Raw genomic sequence first — 15228 nt, forward strand, 5'->3', positions numbered from 1 at the left:
GGGTGGTGGCCATCTGAAACAGTATGGGAGCTCAAAGGGGTCTGTACACGGGAGGATAGGGTAGAGATGGATATACAAAACATGCCTCACGTTTTGCAAGCTATACTCATGTGGCACATAGCTGGATGAGTAACATGGGGAAGGCGGCGAGGTGTGTGATAAAGAACTAGGGCTGCAGAGATAGAAGGGGAGGCCGGGGGTGTGGACAGAAGCAGAGGTTGTGGGACACAGGAATGACCCTGTGAAGCAGCATCAGAGGGTGTAAAGGGGGTGTGAAAGTTGCATGAGGGAGGGGAGCCTGGGAGAGGTATATTCCCAGCTGGCACTGGGAATGTGGGTGCACGGGGAGTACCAGGCTGTGGACAGGAGGATGTGGGTGTAAAGTATAAATCCCAAAGCACCCATGGGCGATGGGGCTGGGGTTGGGCAGTCCAGGGGCCGTGCACCCACACGGGCACAGCAGTCGCGGGGTGGATGGGTGTGTGGGGGGTCCCTTCCAAATCAGAGGGTCAGTGCCAGCCAAGGGGGGTCTCCTATGGATGCGGGATCCGGCTGGGGACAGGGTGCGGGCCAGCATCGTGGCGGGATCTGGGCCCAAACTCGCGGGCTGCCCGCTGAGCCCGGTCCCGGCCCACGGCGGGTCCCGGGGTGGCTCCCGCGCCGCGGCCCCACGGGGCGCCGGTTCCGGTTCCGGCGGGGCCGGGACGGCGGGCGGGGCGGGGCCGGCCGAGGCCGAGCCTGCGCCGTGCAGCCGGGCGGCGCTGGGACCCGGAGAACAAGGGGCGCGGGGGGACCGGGCGTGCGGAGGCCGCAGCCGGGCCGGGGCGCGGGCGGGGGCCGGGCCGGGACTGGGGGTCCGGGCCGGGGCGGAGGAGGCGGCGGAGGCAGAGGCGGGGGCCTGGCGGCCGGGCAGGGGCGCCATGGCGGCGGCCGAGACGAAGATCATTTACCACCTGGACGAGCAGGAGACGCCGTACCTGGTGAAGCTGCCGATCCCGGCCGAGCGCGTCACCCTCGGCGACTTCAAGGGGCTCCTCAACCGCCCCAACTACAAGTTCTACTTCAAGTCCATGGACGACGACTTTGGGTGAGCGCGGGCCTGGGCCCGGTCCCCCGGGGCCACGCGTGGAGCCCGGGCCCCGCGGGCCTCCCCGGGGGGCGGTGGGGGGTGGCTGGGGAGCTCCGCCCTCACGGGGCCGGGGCCGGGGCCGGGGCTGGCTGCCCGCTCGGCCCCGGGAGCGCCCCCGGGACGGCGGGGCCGGGACCCCCGGGATGGGGAGGTGCCTCTCTGTGCCCGGCGCGGGGAGGGGGACCCCGATCCATCCTCCATCCCCATTGCCTTTCCTTGGCGAGGATGGGGATAGTGACCCCCTTGGGTTCTCTCTGGAGGGACACACCCTCCGTGCACCCCAGGACCTCACCTGTGGGAGGCTGGTGGTGATACCCCCCTGTGCACATTCTCTGGGTTCGTTGTTCCTGGGTGCTGCCTCCGGGGACAGCCGCACATCCTCGGATCCCGCATCAGCTCTGGGGAGGCTGTGCCATACTAACTCCTCAGTGAGGGAGCTGGTGATACCCTGCTTCAGGTGCCAGAGGCACCTTGGAGGAGACCATCCTCCCCATCTGAGGGTCACGTCCTCCCCCTACTCAGGATGTTTGGCCAACACCTTGCCTGAGGTGGTGTCTCCCATGCAGCCCACATTGGAGTGCCTAGGCTGGCACCCTCAGGTTGTATCCTACTCAGGACTGTCATTCCCCACCAAAAGGGCCTGGGCATCTCCCACTGTGCCTGCCCTGGGAAAGTGCCCCTTTCTCCCTTCTCCAAAAAGGTGTGGAGGTTGTGCCACCTCCATCAGCCCTTTCCATGGAATGGATTTGGGGACAGTTTTGTTCTACCATCCATTTTGGGGAGGGACATCCATTTTGTAAGCTTTGTCCTCCGCATCTCGTTTTTGGGAAGAATATGTAGAGAAGACCAGCTTTCTCCTCCCCTACCTCCATGGAGAAGGAGTGAGAGCTCTCCACGTGCTGCCCATCTCTGAGCAAGGGGTGTGTGCAAGACCCACTGTACATGTCTCATCCTCAAAGATGTCCCATGCTTGGTCTCTGGTATGGAAGGGGGTGCAGCCCTGCCTCATATCCCATCTCCTGCAAGGCAGCTCTCTTCTGACACTGGTGTTTCCATCACTTCTTTTGTGATGCCCTTTGGTTCCTCCCATCACAGGTGATTCTTTGGAGGTGAGAAGGTGTGTTCTGTCCCTTGTCTGGATGTTGTACTCACCAGTATTCTGGGCAGCCCCTGCTGTCTCCTACTTGTGTAAAGTTGGTTACTGTTCTGGGGAGCAAGCACCATGTGAAGCCAGCTCCCTGTAAGACCCTTTGTCCAGATTTCCTCCAGCTGATTTTCTTTTAGCCTTCTTGAGGATCTCTTTTTCCATCCTGGGCCCCTTTTGGTTTCTACAACATGTGATCCTTTACCATTCCTAGGACTTTGGTGTTTGATGATCCTTCCTCCTTTGAAGATTTAGTGTTTACAGTAGGTCTTGTGTACAGAGCTGGGATTGCAAAGTGTTTTCAGTTTTATAGTCTTCCCAGTGTCTTCTCACTGCATCAAATACCTCTCAAGGCTGTGATTTTGGCTTGTACCCCATGTTGAACAGGGCTGGGCCTGTTTGGGGCTTGGATGAGATCTGTGTGGCTGCCTCAGCAGGGGGTGCTCTCCCCTCCTCAGCCAAATTATCCCAATGCCCAGGTTCCCGTTAGTTTGGGAGGTGCCAGCTTTCAGATGAGGCTTGAAATTTGGAGTCAGTCCTTTGACCGCAGTCTGGGACGCTTTGCCTCCCTAAATTCCTCCTGACCCAGTGGAGAGCTTTAATCCTCAGAAGCTTCCCCATTCTCTCCTGGCAAATAGAGGTCTCCAGCCCTCATTCTCCATAAATTTCCTCAGCAATATCAGTTGTCTGTGGATCGTTTCCTGTCCCTCAGCTGTTGAGTAGCGTTGGGTGCTATGAAACAGCTGCCTCTCCCTGTCTCGGAGGGGACCATGTTCATTGGTGGGAGAAGTGAATTCTCCATGCATGCTGTTTGTAAACAAATGCTTTGGGATCCTTTGAAATGTTGTTCTTGAAGTGAATTCAAACTTGTCTTGAATGAAACATTGCCATGTGGGTGGGGGAGTGTGCAGCTATAAACAGTTTAGTAATAAATAGCAGCATCTTGCATTGGGAAGAGGGGTCTGGTGGCAGTGAGGTTTTGTGCTGTGCCTTTTCATCCTCTCTAAGGTTCTACAAGAGGAGCTAGATGATAGATTAACAAAACTCAACGATAAAGCAGCATAGGGAGTTATAGTGGGTGATAGCAGAGAGAGGGGAAAGTCACTCAGGAAGACACCACAAGATCAGTTGTGTCAGAAATGCATGGGATGAGATTTTTGTTGTGACCAGTTCAGCTAATTTATTTGGGAAGCATAGACCGCTCTGGAAGGGAAGGTGCAGCTGAGAGGGGGTCAGGGGCTGTGTGTGGGCAGCGTGTTCCTTGGAGAAGTCCTGGGCAATGAGTTGGAGCAGCATGTTGAAGGCTTGGGGTTTGAGAGACAGAGCAAGACTCTGTCACCATGGATGCTTCTTCAGGAAAACTGACTCTGCTGCTTTCCAGAGAGCTGAAGAATGTGCTGGTGGTTGGCTGGAACATGGTGGGAACAACCAGAGCAGTCCAGCTGCAGCCTTGTCTCTGAGAAGCCCTGAAGGCCCAGGCAGCACACAAAATTTCATGATCCCTGGTAATTGATGTCCATGAGAAAGCGAGCCATTGGCCTGCAGGGAGAATCAGAGACAGAAGGGCAGGAGGCACCTCGGCTGCTTGACTGCAAATACATGGGCAATTAGTGAGAACTAGACTGGAGGTTAACAATGGTGGCATTCAGAAGCTGTGTGACAGGGAAAAGCATTTCTCTCTCACACACATGTATTCCTCTCAACTCCTTCCCTGAGGGGATTCCCTCAGGGTGCCTTGTGTCTGGCTTGTGCTGGGCTGCAGTCTCTCAGCTGGGCAGTGTCCAGGAGTAGGACCCAGGTTAAAGCCCCCTCCATGAGAGAAGAAGTGGATGGCCTTAGGGCAGCTGATCCCATGATTCTGCTTTGGACCTTCTGCTGGATCTCTGTGGCATAAACCAAACTTTTCCTCTCATCTTATTAGGAATGGAGACATCTCACCTTCCAGAGCCAGCTGCAGCAGAATCTCCAATGTTTCCTCTCACCTCTGTAGCCCAGTCTGACTCTTTCTCACTCTTCCACCTTTTTTTCCAGGCTGTGGATCTCCAGTCTGGTATTCCCTTCAGCTAACCTCATCCCCAAGGCAGTATTACAGCCTCAGTCTTGGTGTGTGGGATTTTTCATTCTTTTGTTTATCTTGTTAATATTTGTTTGCTCTGAGAATCAGAGTAGTGATGGAGCAGCTTCAGTGTTTACATCTCCTTGGAAATGTGAACTGAGGTTCCCCTGGGTGGCTGTGGAGTTGTCAGGCTATGGCAGGAGTTAGTTCTCAGCTTCAAATAATTAAGACCCCAGAGTGGTGTCACTTCTGGGTGGCAAGGAGGAGAAATGAGAAGAATTCCTGCACCTGGTCCTGGGGAGAGGAGTTGTGAGCAGCAGGAAGGCTGATGCTGCTGATGCAGCTGCACATAACAGAGTGCAGATATTTGTGCCCTTGTTGGCTGTGTGTGCTGCTGATCCCAGAAGTGGAGGCACATGAAGGTCAGCTGATGGATGGTATGAGTGGGGCAGTGCACAGATGTGGTCCTGTGGTCTTGGACCTGAGACCTGGACCTAAGATGCTTTGTGTGGATGTGTCTCACCATGAAGTGTGAACTACCCTTGACTGCTAACACTGCACTCATTAAAGAGGGAAGGTTTCTTCCTGCAGCTTGAATCTTTTCATTCGGTGTTTCACAGGTAGGAGCTGTGTGTTGATCAGCAGGAGAGCACCTTAGATCAGTGCAGTGCTGTGACTATTTTTGAGGTCCATATTCTCCATCAGACCTCCCCCAGGTTTTTTGTGGGATTTTGAGCAGACTTTTTAATTTCTTTTTTTTTTTTCCTTAATCCATAAAATGGAATCTCCAACTGTGCTTTGTCTTGTTCACTTGACACTGGGACCTTCTTGGGCAAACATTTGTGTGTCTCTTAGCATGACAGAGCTCTCAGTTCCATAGAGGTGCTGCAAGAACAGGACTGTAAATTCTTCTGGGCACCTGTGCAGTTGGGAGGGGAACAACCCTGCTGATGGTCTCTAGTTTGTAGTTTGCTGGGATATGGGCTTCAGTCATGTGTAAAGTGTTGTCTCCTACCCCAGTCCATCATGAGAAATGCACCTGGGCAGTGTGGACTTCTCACCAACCAGATACTGTGCCTGTTTGCCTCAGCTGAACTACAGATTTGTCTTTTTATCTGGTACAGCTCTAGGAATACTCTTATATCAGCTGATATGTGATTTCTTTTGATTCGTTTTCTGTGTCTTATTGATACTGCTCATTCTCTATTGATCAAAATGTGTTTCCACAGGGGCATGCTAAAGTTTAAGCTAAACTTTTCAGGGCATTTTAATGAGTGCAAATTGTGTGTCCAGGTAAATCCTTAGCACCTGGTCTGAAATTCTGCCTTGTCTTTCCATAAATTGTGGAGTGCTGAAAGTTCGAATTTCTCTTGCCTGTGAAGAAATCACTTTGGTGATCATTTTGCTTATCTTCACTTGGCCACCTCCCCTCTTCTAGACTGGAGAGCAGAAGGGCCCCCATTCTTCTGCAAGGGGACCACTCCTCCCTCCCCATCCTACTGGTTCTGCATTGCTGGGAGAACACCAGTGATCTGAGGTACGGTGGTGGGATGGTGCTGCTCTCCTGCCGCCGCTGGTTTCTCCCTCTTGCAGGTCTCCATTCCAATTTTAGTTTCATAGCTGTGGTGATTCTTTGGTCTCAGCCATGAAGTGAAAATTGGTATCCAGCTAATCACTGGCCCAGTATCTTATCCAGACCTGCTTAATTATCACCTGCTTTCCAAAGGCGGGTACGAGGCAGTGATTAGGACAGCGCTCTGGAGGCAGAACAAAGCGGGCGCTGCGGGAATTCCCAGTGCAGGGGTCAGATGCCATTGGTGTTTGGCAGCCTCATCTCTGCACATGTGCATGAGGAAATGCGTTGATGCTCTCTGAAAGGCTGAGTGATTTATTTTTATTGCAGGGTCTTTTTGAAATTGATACCAGCGGTGACTGTCCTTCTGGCTGGAAATGCTGGGAGCTGGGGAAGGGATCCTAAACTTAATAAGCAGTGTCAGTTTCTAAGCAGTGGTGAGCCCTGGCATGGTGCCCCTGCCTTTCCTGCCAGCTCTTTGTAGCATGTGTTGGGGGAGTTGTTTTATTTTGATTTTGAGAACTTTTTAAAATTTATTTTTAATTGGAAACTTTTGCTGTCTCCAGAAGACCTTTGCATGTCCCATGCCCCGATGGAGGCTGCTTCCATGTCAGCATGAATTTCATGCTGAGAGAGGTTGGCAAGAAGTTCATGAGTGAAAGGGCCTACAGAACTCCCTTGCATGCTCACATCCTTTGTGGTGGTCTAGTGACAGCACTGGCCCTACTGGAAGCACTTTTTTTCAGTTTCTAGTCAGTCCCTGTCCATTCCATGTGGAGAGGAGCACTTTACACATGAAAGGCCACAGCACCCCATCTGTTGTGCTCCAGAGGATGTTTCCATGCCTGCTGTGAGGTGAGCTGCCCTGGTTAGCAAGGGCCCACCAGCAGTTACTGCAGACATTTTGCATGTAGGTTAGTGCAGCCTGTGCCTCTGTCTCCTGAGCTGCTGAGGATTTGGCAGAGAGCTGCTAACCACTGTCTGCATTTGTGGTGGGGAGTTCCTGTAATGCTGCCCGTGCTTGGGGTGGCCCATGGACACCGGAGCTGGTTCTGGCTGGAGCTGCTGCTGGAGGCTGTTTCCAAGTGTTGTGGTGGTGGGGGCTTCAGCAGTGCCAGGGTTGAGGTGAAGATGGAGATGGTTAGTTGACAGTATTCCCTGCTTCCCTAGGCTGTATTGTCTGTGCCTGGCCCTGTGTGTCCTGCTGTTCAGACCCAGCTATAGCCGTCTCTGTAGGTGTCCGGCGTTCTCAGTTGTGGTTGGAGCTGTGCTCTGAAGGCCACATGGGATGGCAGTCACAGCCTGGTTTCTTTGCCCAGGGGTGGTGTTTGAAAAGCCAAGTTAGCCAAATCAGGCTGGAGACCAATTTCCCTAAGGCCTTGTGTGTCCTATGCAAACAATGAAGCTTTACAACAGCTATTGAACTAGTTTGCAGCCAGAACTGGTCAGAAATTTTTTTTGACTGAATGTATTTTCTCCCAAAATATGGTGTCATGTTGAAGCCAGCATTTTTCTTGGAGAGGCATTGTTTTCAGTTATGTGTTTGATGGGAATGTTTCTTAATTTTAAGCCTCTTTTGTCATTTCTGGAAAAAAGAAAGGTCAAGAAACCTTTACTCAGCCATGTGAATGCAGCTGTTTTGGTGCATTTCAGTGTTCTGAAATCATCTGGAGGACTCTGGTCCTCCAAATTCCAGTACAGAGCAAAAACTTACCTTGATGTCTCAGAAATTGCTGCAAAGTAAATCAGTGTGCCCTGGCTCTGGTACAGCTGTGCTCCAGCATGGTTCAGTCTTGGAGGTCAAGGCAAAATGCCATAAAAAATGGCTCATAAACCACCATAATTTGGGTCACAACATGAACATTTTTTGTTGTTATGATATGATAGTTGTGGCCCCGCTGCTCAGTTTTCTGGTTCCTGCTGAGATACATCTTTTTTCTAAAGTGAACTCTAGAATTTCATCTAGAACTTTGCCGTTCCCAAATCCCAGACATTGGCTCACCCACAAGGTGGGTACTGGGTCTTCTGGGTGGTGGTGTAAGCAGCGATGTTCCTTCCTACATGGCTGCAGTGAGAGCAGGGTGTTGCTGGGGAGGCTTGGTGTGCAGGGGTGGAGGTAGATGGTCCCTGAGCCCAAGGTCATTGTGCTTGGAGGACTGAGCTTTCAGCAAGTCCTTCTTCTCCATCATGCTCCTGGCCTCTTTCTTCTGTGATTTCTTCACCTGGTCTCCTAGCAGGTGTGAATTCTTCAAGTGGAGGCTGCCATCCAACCCTATGCAAGTGGGGATGCTCAGGAAAGAAGGGTCTATGAATGTAAGCAAAGAAAATCTGATTTCCCCTGCAGCTTTTCTGCTGCAGACATGGGTTTGGCTTCCGTCCTCTGTCAGGGTGGGCATCAGGCCCTTCATCTACACTTGAAAGCTGTATATGTAGAGGTGTAGGGAGCATACTTGAAATTCCTGAAGTCCTTTTTGAGCTCAGTGTATTTAAAGGGGTGGGAAGCCTCTTCCATGTCTGCATGGCAGTTGCTGAACTGTTCTGAGCTGAGGGTACCTGCTGTAATGAATTGCTACTCCTCCACCCTTGACTGCATCCAAATAGATAGAACAATGTTGTGGTTTAAGATATTTGATCTGTGAAAAAGCCCATGAAGAGGAGCTGGGCTCGCAGCACACAGCAGATACTGAGTCTGCAGGAAATTGCCTTCATGTTGCACCAGCTTTGCATCGTGTTGCACATCTGATGAAGCAGCAGTCAGGGCTGTGTGTTTTTGGTGTTTCCTATTGATTTCCTCCTCTCTCCATCCCTTGTTTGTTATTCAGAGCCTGCCCTTCTGACCTGTGCTGGATGGATTGTTGTTTTCCAGAGGGGGGATGTGGCACCACGTGGCTGTGTTACTGTTTGTCCCACTGGTGCTGGCTTGTTAGGCAGCAGCTGGCAAGTTAAGTAAAACTTAATCCCGCTGGTGGCTGCCGTTGGAAATTTTTGGACCAAATCCTTTTGTAAAGGCTTTTTGGAAGGCGTTTCAATAAGGTACAAATAGGGGAATTAGTCTAATCTCTGTGACTTTGTCTGCTTTGTCCATGTGCTTATCTGTGTAATGCCATGGTGGCCTTAGGAGAGAGTGTGAGCTTTTGGGCTGTGGTCTCTGAGGACTGCATTAGCTTGCAGAGCTGAAGCATTAGTGTTTCCCTGAGCCCCAAAGCTCTTGGTTTCACTTGTTTCCATTGCTATGTTGTTACTACTGTAGCACTAATGTTAAACCCATCCAGGAATGGGCTGGAACTCTCGGGAGGCTTTGGCAGGCAGAGATGCCTGGCGCTGACCTTCCTGTGCTCTGTAATTCTGTATCACAGTGGAGGGTTGGGACTGTTGTGGTTGTTGTATCAGTTATTTATTAAAGGGTACATACCAGGGGTGTTGTTTTTTTCAGTCACAGCTAGCTATGGAAGGCCTCAGAAGCATATTTGGGTATCCTGCTCCACTAAATCCTTTGTGGTGATTATCTCCTCACTGGGGTATTTGTTCTTGTGTCTTGTTGACTAAAATTTTTTAGGATGTTAGAGCTGGGGAAAAGAGGGTGCAGTGTGAGCAGTGACTGAGTTGCTGCAGTGAGAGTCTGTCCTTCTGGTCCTGGCTGAAGACAGAAGCTGAAGTGGGAAAGGCTTCCTCACATGACTTGGAGCAAAGCTCTGTTTCTGGGAGAGCTGTCACTGGCTGCTGTGTGGGAAGGTCTTTCCTCTGCTGGTTTTTGACCTGCCCCTAGGGTTTGGAGAGGAATTTATTTGCTACGTGGCCCCTCTGATCGCTGGCAGCTGTCTCTGTGATAGGCTGGGAGTTCTGGATCTGGGTAGCAGAGTTTGTGGACTTTTCCTTGTTTGCTGGTGGCTACTGTCTGGTTCTGGGAACACTGAGAGTCTGCCAGAGGGCTCTGTGTTTAGGAGCTTTGGCTGTGCATGGATTATTATAGCAGGGAAGCTGGTGTTAGAGCAGTACCTGCCCCTGTCTGGGCTTCAACTCTTTCCCTCAGCATTACTCTGACTACCTACTCATGGTGTTTTGTGTCTCATGACCTGCAAGCAAATAGGCTGTCCCCTGTACACTGCATTGTGCTGTGCTGCTGTTGTTGACAGCCAGAGCGGTGTCAGCAGCAGGTGACAACCTTGGCTTGGTGGCCTGATGCCATCAAGGCAGGGAGAAAGTTGCTGCAGTGCTGATGGCTGCTGCCTGGTTGGCCCCAGGGAGCAGCAGCTTCTCAAATTGAAGCTTTTTCCAGAAGCTGTGATGGATATGCAAACTTCATACTTGTGTTTGCATACAGCTAACCAGCTGTCCCAGTTCATTCAGCCCTGCCTAGCTCAACCAGTATGTTAGTGCCATTCACACAGAGACTTGCCTGTGGGCCCAGATGGGGCTATGCCATACTGGAAATCCATATAGGGGCTCCATGCATGGAGTCTTGCTCTTGCACTCTGCTCATTTGAGTTTTCTTACTGTTTTTTGTGGCTCTGAGAAGGGTGGATTTTCATGGTTCTGGCTGCAGAGCTAAGTCCCTTATGGCAAACCTGCCTTAGACCTAGAGCTGGTAAATGCACCTTTAGGTCCTGAAGGGGGTCCTGTGAGGTGGATTTTTCTTCTAGATTAAAAATGTGTTGTTTCAGCAGGGGCCAAAAAGTTAGACTTGGGAAAACTCTTTAAGACTATTCCTTGTCTAGTCATCCTGGAAGTGTCAGGGTATTTTGAGGATGTCAACATCTGCATCAGTTTAGGGTAAGCTCTGGGTTTCCTTGGGGCAGTTCCAAACTAACACAAGGTGTGTAACATCTCTGCCAGTGTGCACGATGCTGGAGCTGGGTCTGACTTAGCTCTGCCATGTAGAAGGGTTTGTAGATGTGAGGTGGGGACTGTGTCTGGCCATATTGTAGGGTCCAGCTGTGCTCCTGGTTGATCAACATGTGGTGTTGGTACTAAGTGTTTGTGGTCACTCTACATGTAACTTACAGGAGAGATGCTTCAAGGGAACTTGGTGTCAGTACTACAGATAATTAGGAAGCTCAAAATCAGGGTGGTCTTGTAACATGACTTGCCAGCAGATCCACAGACACAGGATGGCCCTATTGCAGTAACAACATGTGATGAGTATTTCTGAGCTGCCTTTGGGAATAGCTAATGTATAGCATGACCAGTTCAACACAGTTACTGAGCTCATGGGATATTTACATGGGATATCTACAACTTGTAGACAGGTTGTGCATCCTTCCCCTGCACTCTTCTGTCCTTGAAGAGGACTTAGGAGTTGGCAGTTGTGGCTTTGAGACCCTTCACAAGAGAAACATTCCATATCCTGTGATGGTGATTTCTGGGGGTCAGTGGCCATTACCCAGTCTTTGGTGCAGTTGTCAGAGACAGCTGGTGGAAGGTTTTGCATGGTATGTGACAGGGTCAGGTCCAGGAGTTCACAGTGTCAAAGAAAAGCAGCAGTTGGACCTGGTGCTACAGTGATCCAAAACACTGTCCTCTTCTAAACTGAGGAGAGGCTTGCTCTCTTGTTCAAAAGGAAGATGATTCCTGGTGTATAGGTGAGTCCTGGTAGGACCTGAACTGAATTCTGTACATGGCAACTGTGAACACTTTATATTTACAGTAATGTATTGGGTCCTACTGTATGGCTTTCATCTACTTTCTGGACCTTTAGTTGAGAAAGTTGTGTGCCAGCACATGATTGGTTTGGTTGGGACTGGAGCACCTTTCTTGCTCTTTCTTCCAGCAGTTGAACAGTATTTTCATACTTGCTGGGTTGTTGGCTGGAGGGCAAGCTTGGCTAGCCTGGTAAAGGATGCTTGGTATGTTACTTGTTGTATTGTTGCCCTATGTCTTGAATGGAGTTTGGTGAATAAGTCTGGTATTAGTGAAATTGATGAAGTATATTAAAGGCTACTAAAACTTGCTCTATTCACTGATTTTTTAATACAGGGAATTTTTTGTACTATCTGCATGACACCGTCAAAAGCAGATGAGGAAGAAAAACAATTAAGTGTCCTTAGCAATGGTCAGAAAAGTTTCTTATGAGTGTTCGACCCCTCATGCTCTCTTCTGCCTCCTGCATTTTAGGACCAGAGGGATGTAGTATCAGTGTTTGCCCATTTTCACAGTACTGCAATAGCTTGCAATCTGGGACAGAGTTGTGTCTTTGCCACCATGCAGCTTTTGTGACACTGAAGGGCTCTTCTTTGCGTGAGTCCTTTTCATTGTCTTTGGCACATGTTTTGTGGTGAAAGTTTGTTGTGAGCTTTATTAACAGCCTGTTGGGTTTATGGGGGTTCTCTGTACGTCTTACAGACCCAGTTAGCAGAGCTGTTGCTGATGGCAGCCCAGCTGGATGTGCAGAGTAGGTGCAGCCATCTACAGCCTGTCATGCTTCAAGACCCCTTCCCATCGGGTAGGAGGTTGAGTCGGTTTCCTAGGGAGGCTCTTGCAAAATTGTTTATGCAAGGAGAGCGTAATGTGAGCTGGTCAGTGTCTTGAGGACAGGACACATGTGGAGGCTGCTTTGTCATTTCCTCGTGGAGATCTGTCATTAAATTAAATTAATTATTAACATGATGGGGGGAAATGAACCTTGCTCCTCTTCCCCACAGGCATCTGCCTTGGTCTGTGTGGTCCCAGATCTGCTCTGGAGGTATCTGGCTGGCAGAAGGGCGCTCCTAGAGCATAGGGCTGGTGCTGGCCAGGGCTGTTGTGCTGGCAGCCCGTGACGAGGAGGTGCTGGTGAGCAGCCTGCTCTGTGCTTCCCCAGGTGTGGAAGTCCAAGCTTTCAGACTTTGTTTCCCACCCTCCCCCTCTTCCCAATTTCCCCCTGTTCTCCTCTCCTTGGTCTCCCGCTGAGTTGATGCTTTTCCAGGAATGAGCTGTACTGCTGGCCCAGCACATTCCACAGCAGCAGCGCTTTCTTGGCAGGAGCCTCGCTTGCTGTTAGAAAAAGCAGGGCTGACTTGGTGTCCCTCAGCTGAGGGCCAGAAAAGGAAGGCCTGCTCCTGCGCTCCTCACGGTGCATGCAGAGCCTTCCCAGGCATCGCGGCCTTCTCCCCTGGTTGTGGTGTATGTGCAAACTTCACACTGCCCCCCCAGCAGCCCTGGGGCTCTTTGCAGCTCCTTACAGTCGTCTTAACCAGTGTGAATTCCCTGGACATTGCCGGGGAGGCTGTTGCTTTTCTAGCCAGCCTAGAAAGGGGGAGTGACTTCTCACTCATGGGGAGTTGCAAGGAGCTCCCTGTGGGGCACACTCACCTCATTCACAAGCTTCTTGATAAGCTGGTGTTGTCCTTTGCGTTTTGTAACCAGCAGTAGCCAGATAAACCCTTTGTCCGCCTCTGCACTATTTTCACCTCTCTCCCTTTCCCTCTGTCGGCAGGAGCTGGTGTTTTGCAGCTCTGCCTTGTGGGCTCTTCCTGCTGTCTGTGTCCAGATGGAGCTGAGTGTCACAGCACACCAAGCCTCCTTCCTCCGGTGTGCTTGCTGTCTCACATTAGTGTGAACCACAGCAACCACATCAGGATTTTACCCTGTCTCATACACATCTCTGGCTAGGGCCTCTTTGGGCCTGTTTCCTCTCCCAGCCTGAATACAAGCCCAGCTTTTGGCCACTGTTACTATGTCTGTGGAATTGTCTCCGTTCTCTAAAGGTCATTTCTGCAGATGTTTAACCTCAAATCTTTTTTTTTCTCACAGTGAGTCCCTGCACTTGTCTTGTATCTTTGTGTTGTGTTGTATCTTCATGCAAGCTTTTAGTTACTGAGGAGATGAAATTGAGCTAGCAACATGAAGAACCTGACTTGGCTTCTGCTGGAAGTTCCCGTTTGTCCTGATTTCCAATTCAAAGAGACTGAAAGTGTCACTGAACCTTCGGGGGCCTGCAGAATGCTTTCTTTGATGATGTCTGTAAATGTCCTTCCGGAGGTTGGAAGCATCGCTTGGGCAGGGCAGGATTAATTAGCGTGGAGGTGCCTCCTGCAGTCCCTGTGCAGATGCCTGCTGCCAGTAGGTCGGTGGAGGACAGGCTGGTCGGGCTTGTTTGCAGAGCAGGGCTGCAGCCAGATGGTCACTCTGGGATCAAGGTGGGAGGGGCTGCCAGGGCTCTGCACTCACCGTGAAATCAGTCTGTAGCTTTGCTTTGATAAGTGCTGCTCCTGGGCAGGCCTCTGAGCCTGGGTGGCTCCTTCCTAAATGCCATTCCTTTTCCAGCCTTTGGAGTAGGTGAACAGGAGATCTGATCTCTGTCATCTGCCACCCAGTGATACCCATAGGGCTGAGCACAGGTCCAGCTGGAGCCAAGCATCGCCCAGACTTAGGGGCTCTGCTTGTCCTGGTGTTTGTCCAGTGGAGTGATTGCAAATGTATTGATGAGGGCTTCTCAGGGAAAATAGTTGGCATCTTGGACGTCTGACTGACCGTGGGGGGAAAGCACAGAAAGCTGGGGATGGTGCGCGAAGAGGCTGTGGGGCAGCAGAAGTGAACATGATTGAGGGAGGCTCTAGGCCCCTAGCAGGGGGACTGGGACTAAATGATCTGTGAGGTCCTTTCCAACTCAAACCATTCTCTGAAAACTAAAGAGCCTATTCTTGAGGAGTGCAGGTAGTAGCTTGAAATGGAATGACCTTTGAGGAGTCCTTGTGATGCTCCCTGGACTTGTTAGGTGGGCAGGGGTGGCCATTCCTGCACAAGTGCAGAGGTGTGTTACTGTTTTGGTAGTAGGACAGCTGCTGATGATTTGTGCTTCTTGATTCTTGAGAAGCACGCCAGGTAAAGAGAGTGCTGCAAAGGAGTTCATGTTCACATGTGGTGGTGGGACAGAGAGGACAGCAGGTCTGAGAATGAAACCATCTACAAATCTGCATTTCCCCTTTTACCTTTTGCTGCAGCACAGAGGAGCAGTGCAGAACACCCTGTCTGGGGGCTTGGAAGGGAAATTAAATGGGAGAGTGACAGTCTGTTTATGGTCAGAGAGCCCTTCTCACCCCAGTGTAATGCAATTTGTACTCCTCTTCTTTGCACAGGAGGTGAAAATACAGTGAGGGAGACCCAAAGAGTGTGTTGGCTTACAGAGACAGACAGCTCAAATCCTCTAATCCTGTTTGATTCATCCTGTTTGCCTGCAAAGCCCGAGGTCTCACTGATACACGTGTGATCACTGCCATGTGTATTCTTTGGTTGGGTCTGTAGCTCTTGGGTGAATTGTATCCCCTTGGGAAATACACACATCATATCTGGGCTTAATCTAACAGACACATATTTCCCAACTGAAATCCCAGCACTCACAGAGAATTGCC

At 50.8% G+C, this 15228-nt stretch overlaps 1 protein-coding gene across 6 annotated transcripts in view; it reads left to right on the forward strand.

Moving 5' to 3' along the window:
- The first annotated feature begins 611 nt into the window (after window positions 1-611).
- Window positions 612-15228, forward strand: part of DVL3 (dishevelled segment polarity protein 3) — a 33921-nt gene continuing 19304 nt past the window's right edge. For 4 of the 6 annotated variants that reach the window (XM_077184054.1, XM_054639158.2, XM_054639160.2 and 1 more), the window contains exon 1: window positions 612-1087. In XM_077184054.1, coding sequence (XP_077040169.1) covers window positions 921-1087 — 167 coding nt within the window. In that variant the 5' untranslated portion in view covers window positions 612-920. The remainder of the gene's footprint in view (window positions 1088-15228) is intronic. The other 2 variants (XM_054639157.2, XM_077184055.1) reach the window with 2 other exon arrangements.

The sequence above is a fragment of the Agelaius phoeniceus genome, chromosome 10 (assembly GCF_051311805.1).
Source record: "Agelaius phoeniceus isolate bAgePho1 chromosome 10, bAgePho1.hap1, whole genome shotgun sequence".
Lineage (NCBI taxonomy): Eukaryota > Metazoa > Chordata > Aves > Passeriformes > Icteridae > Agelaius > Agelaius phoeniceus.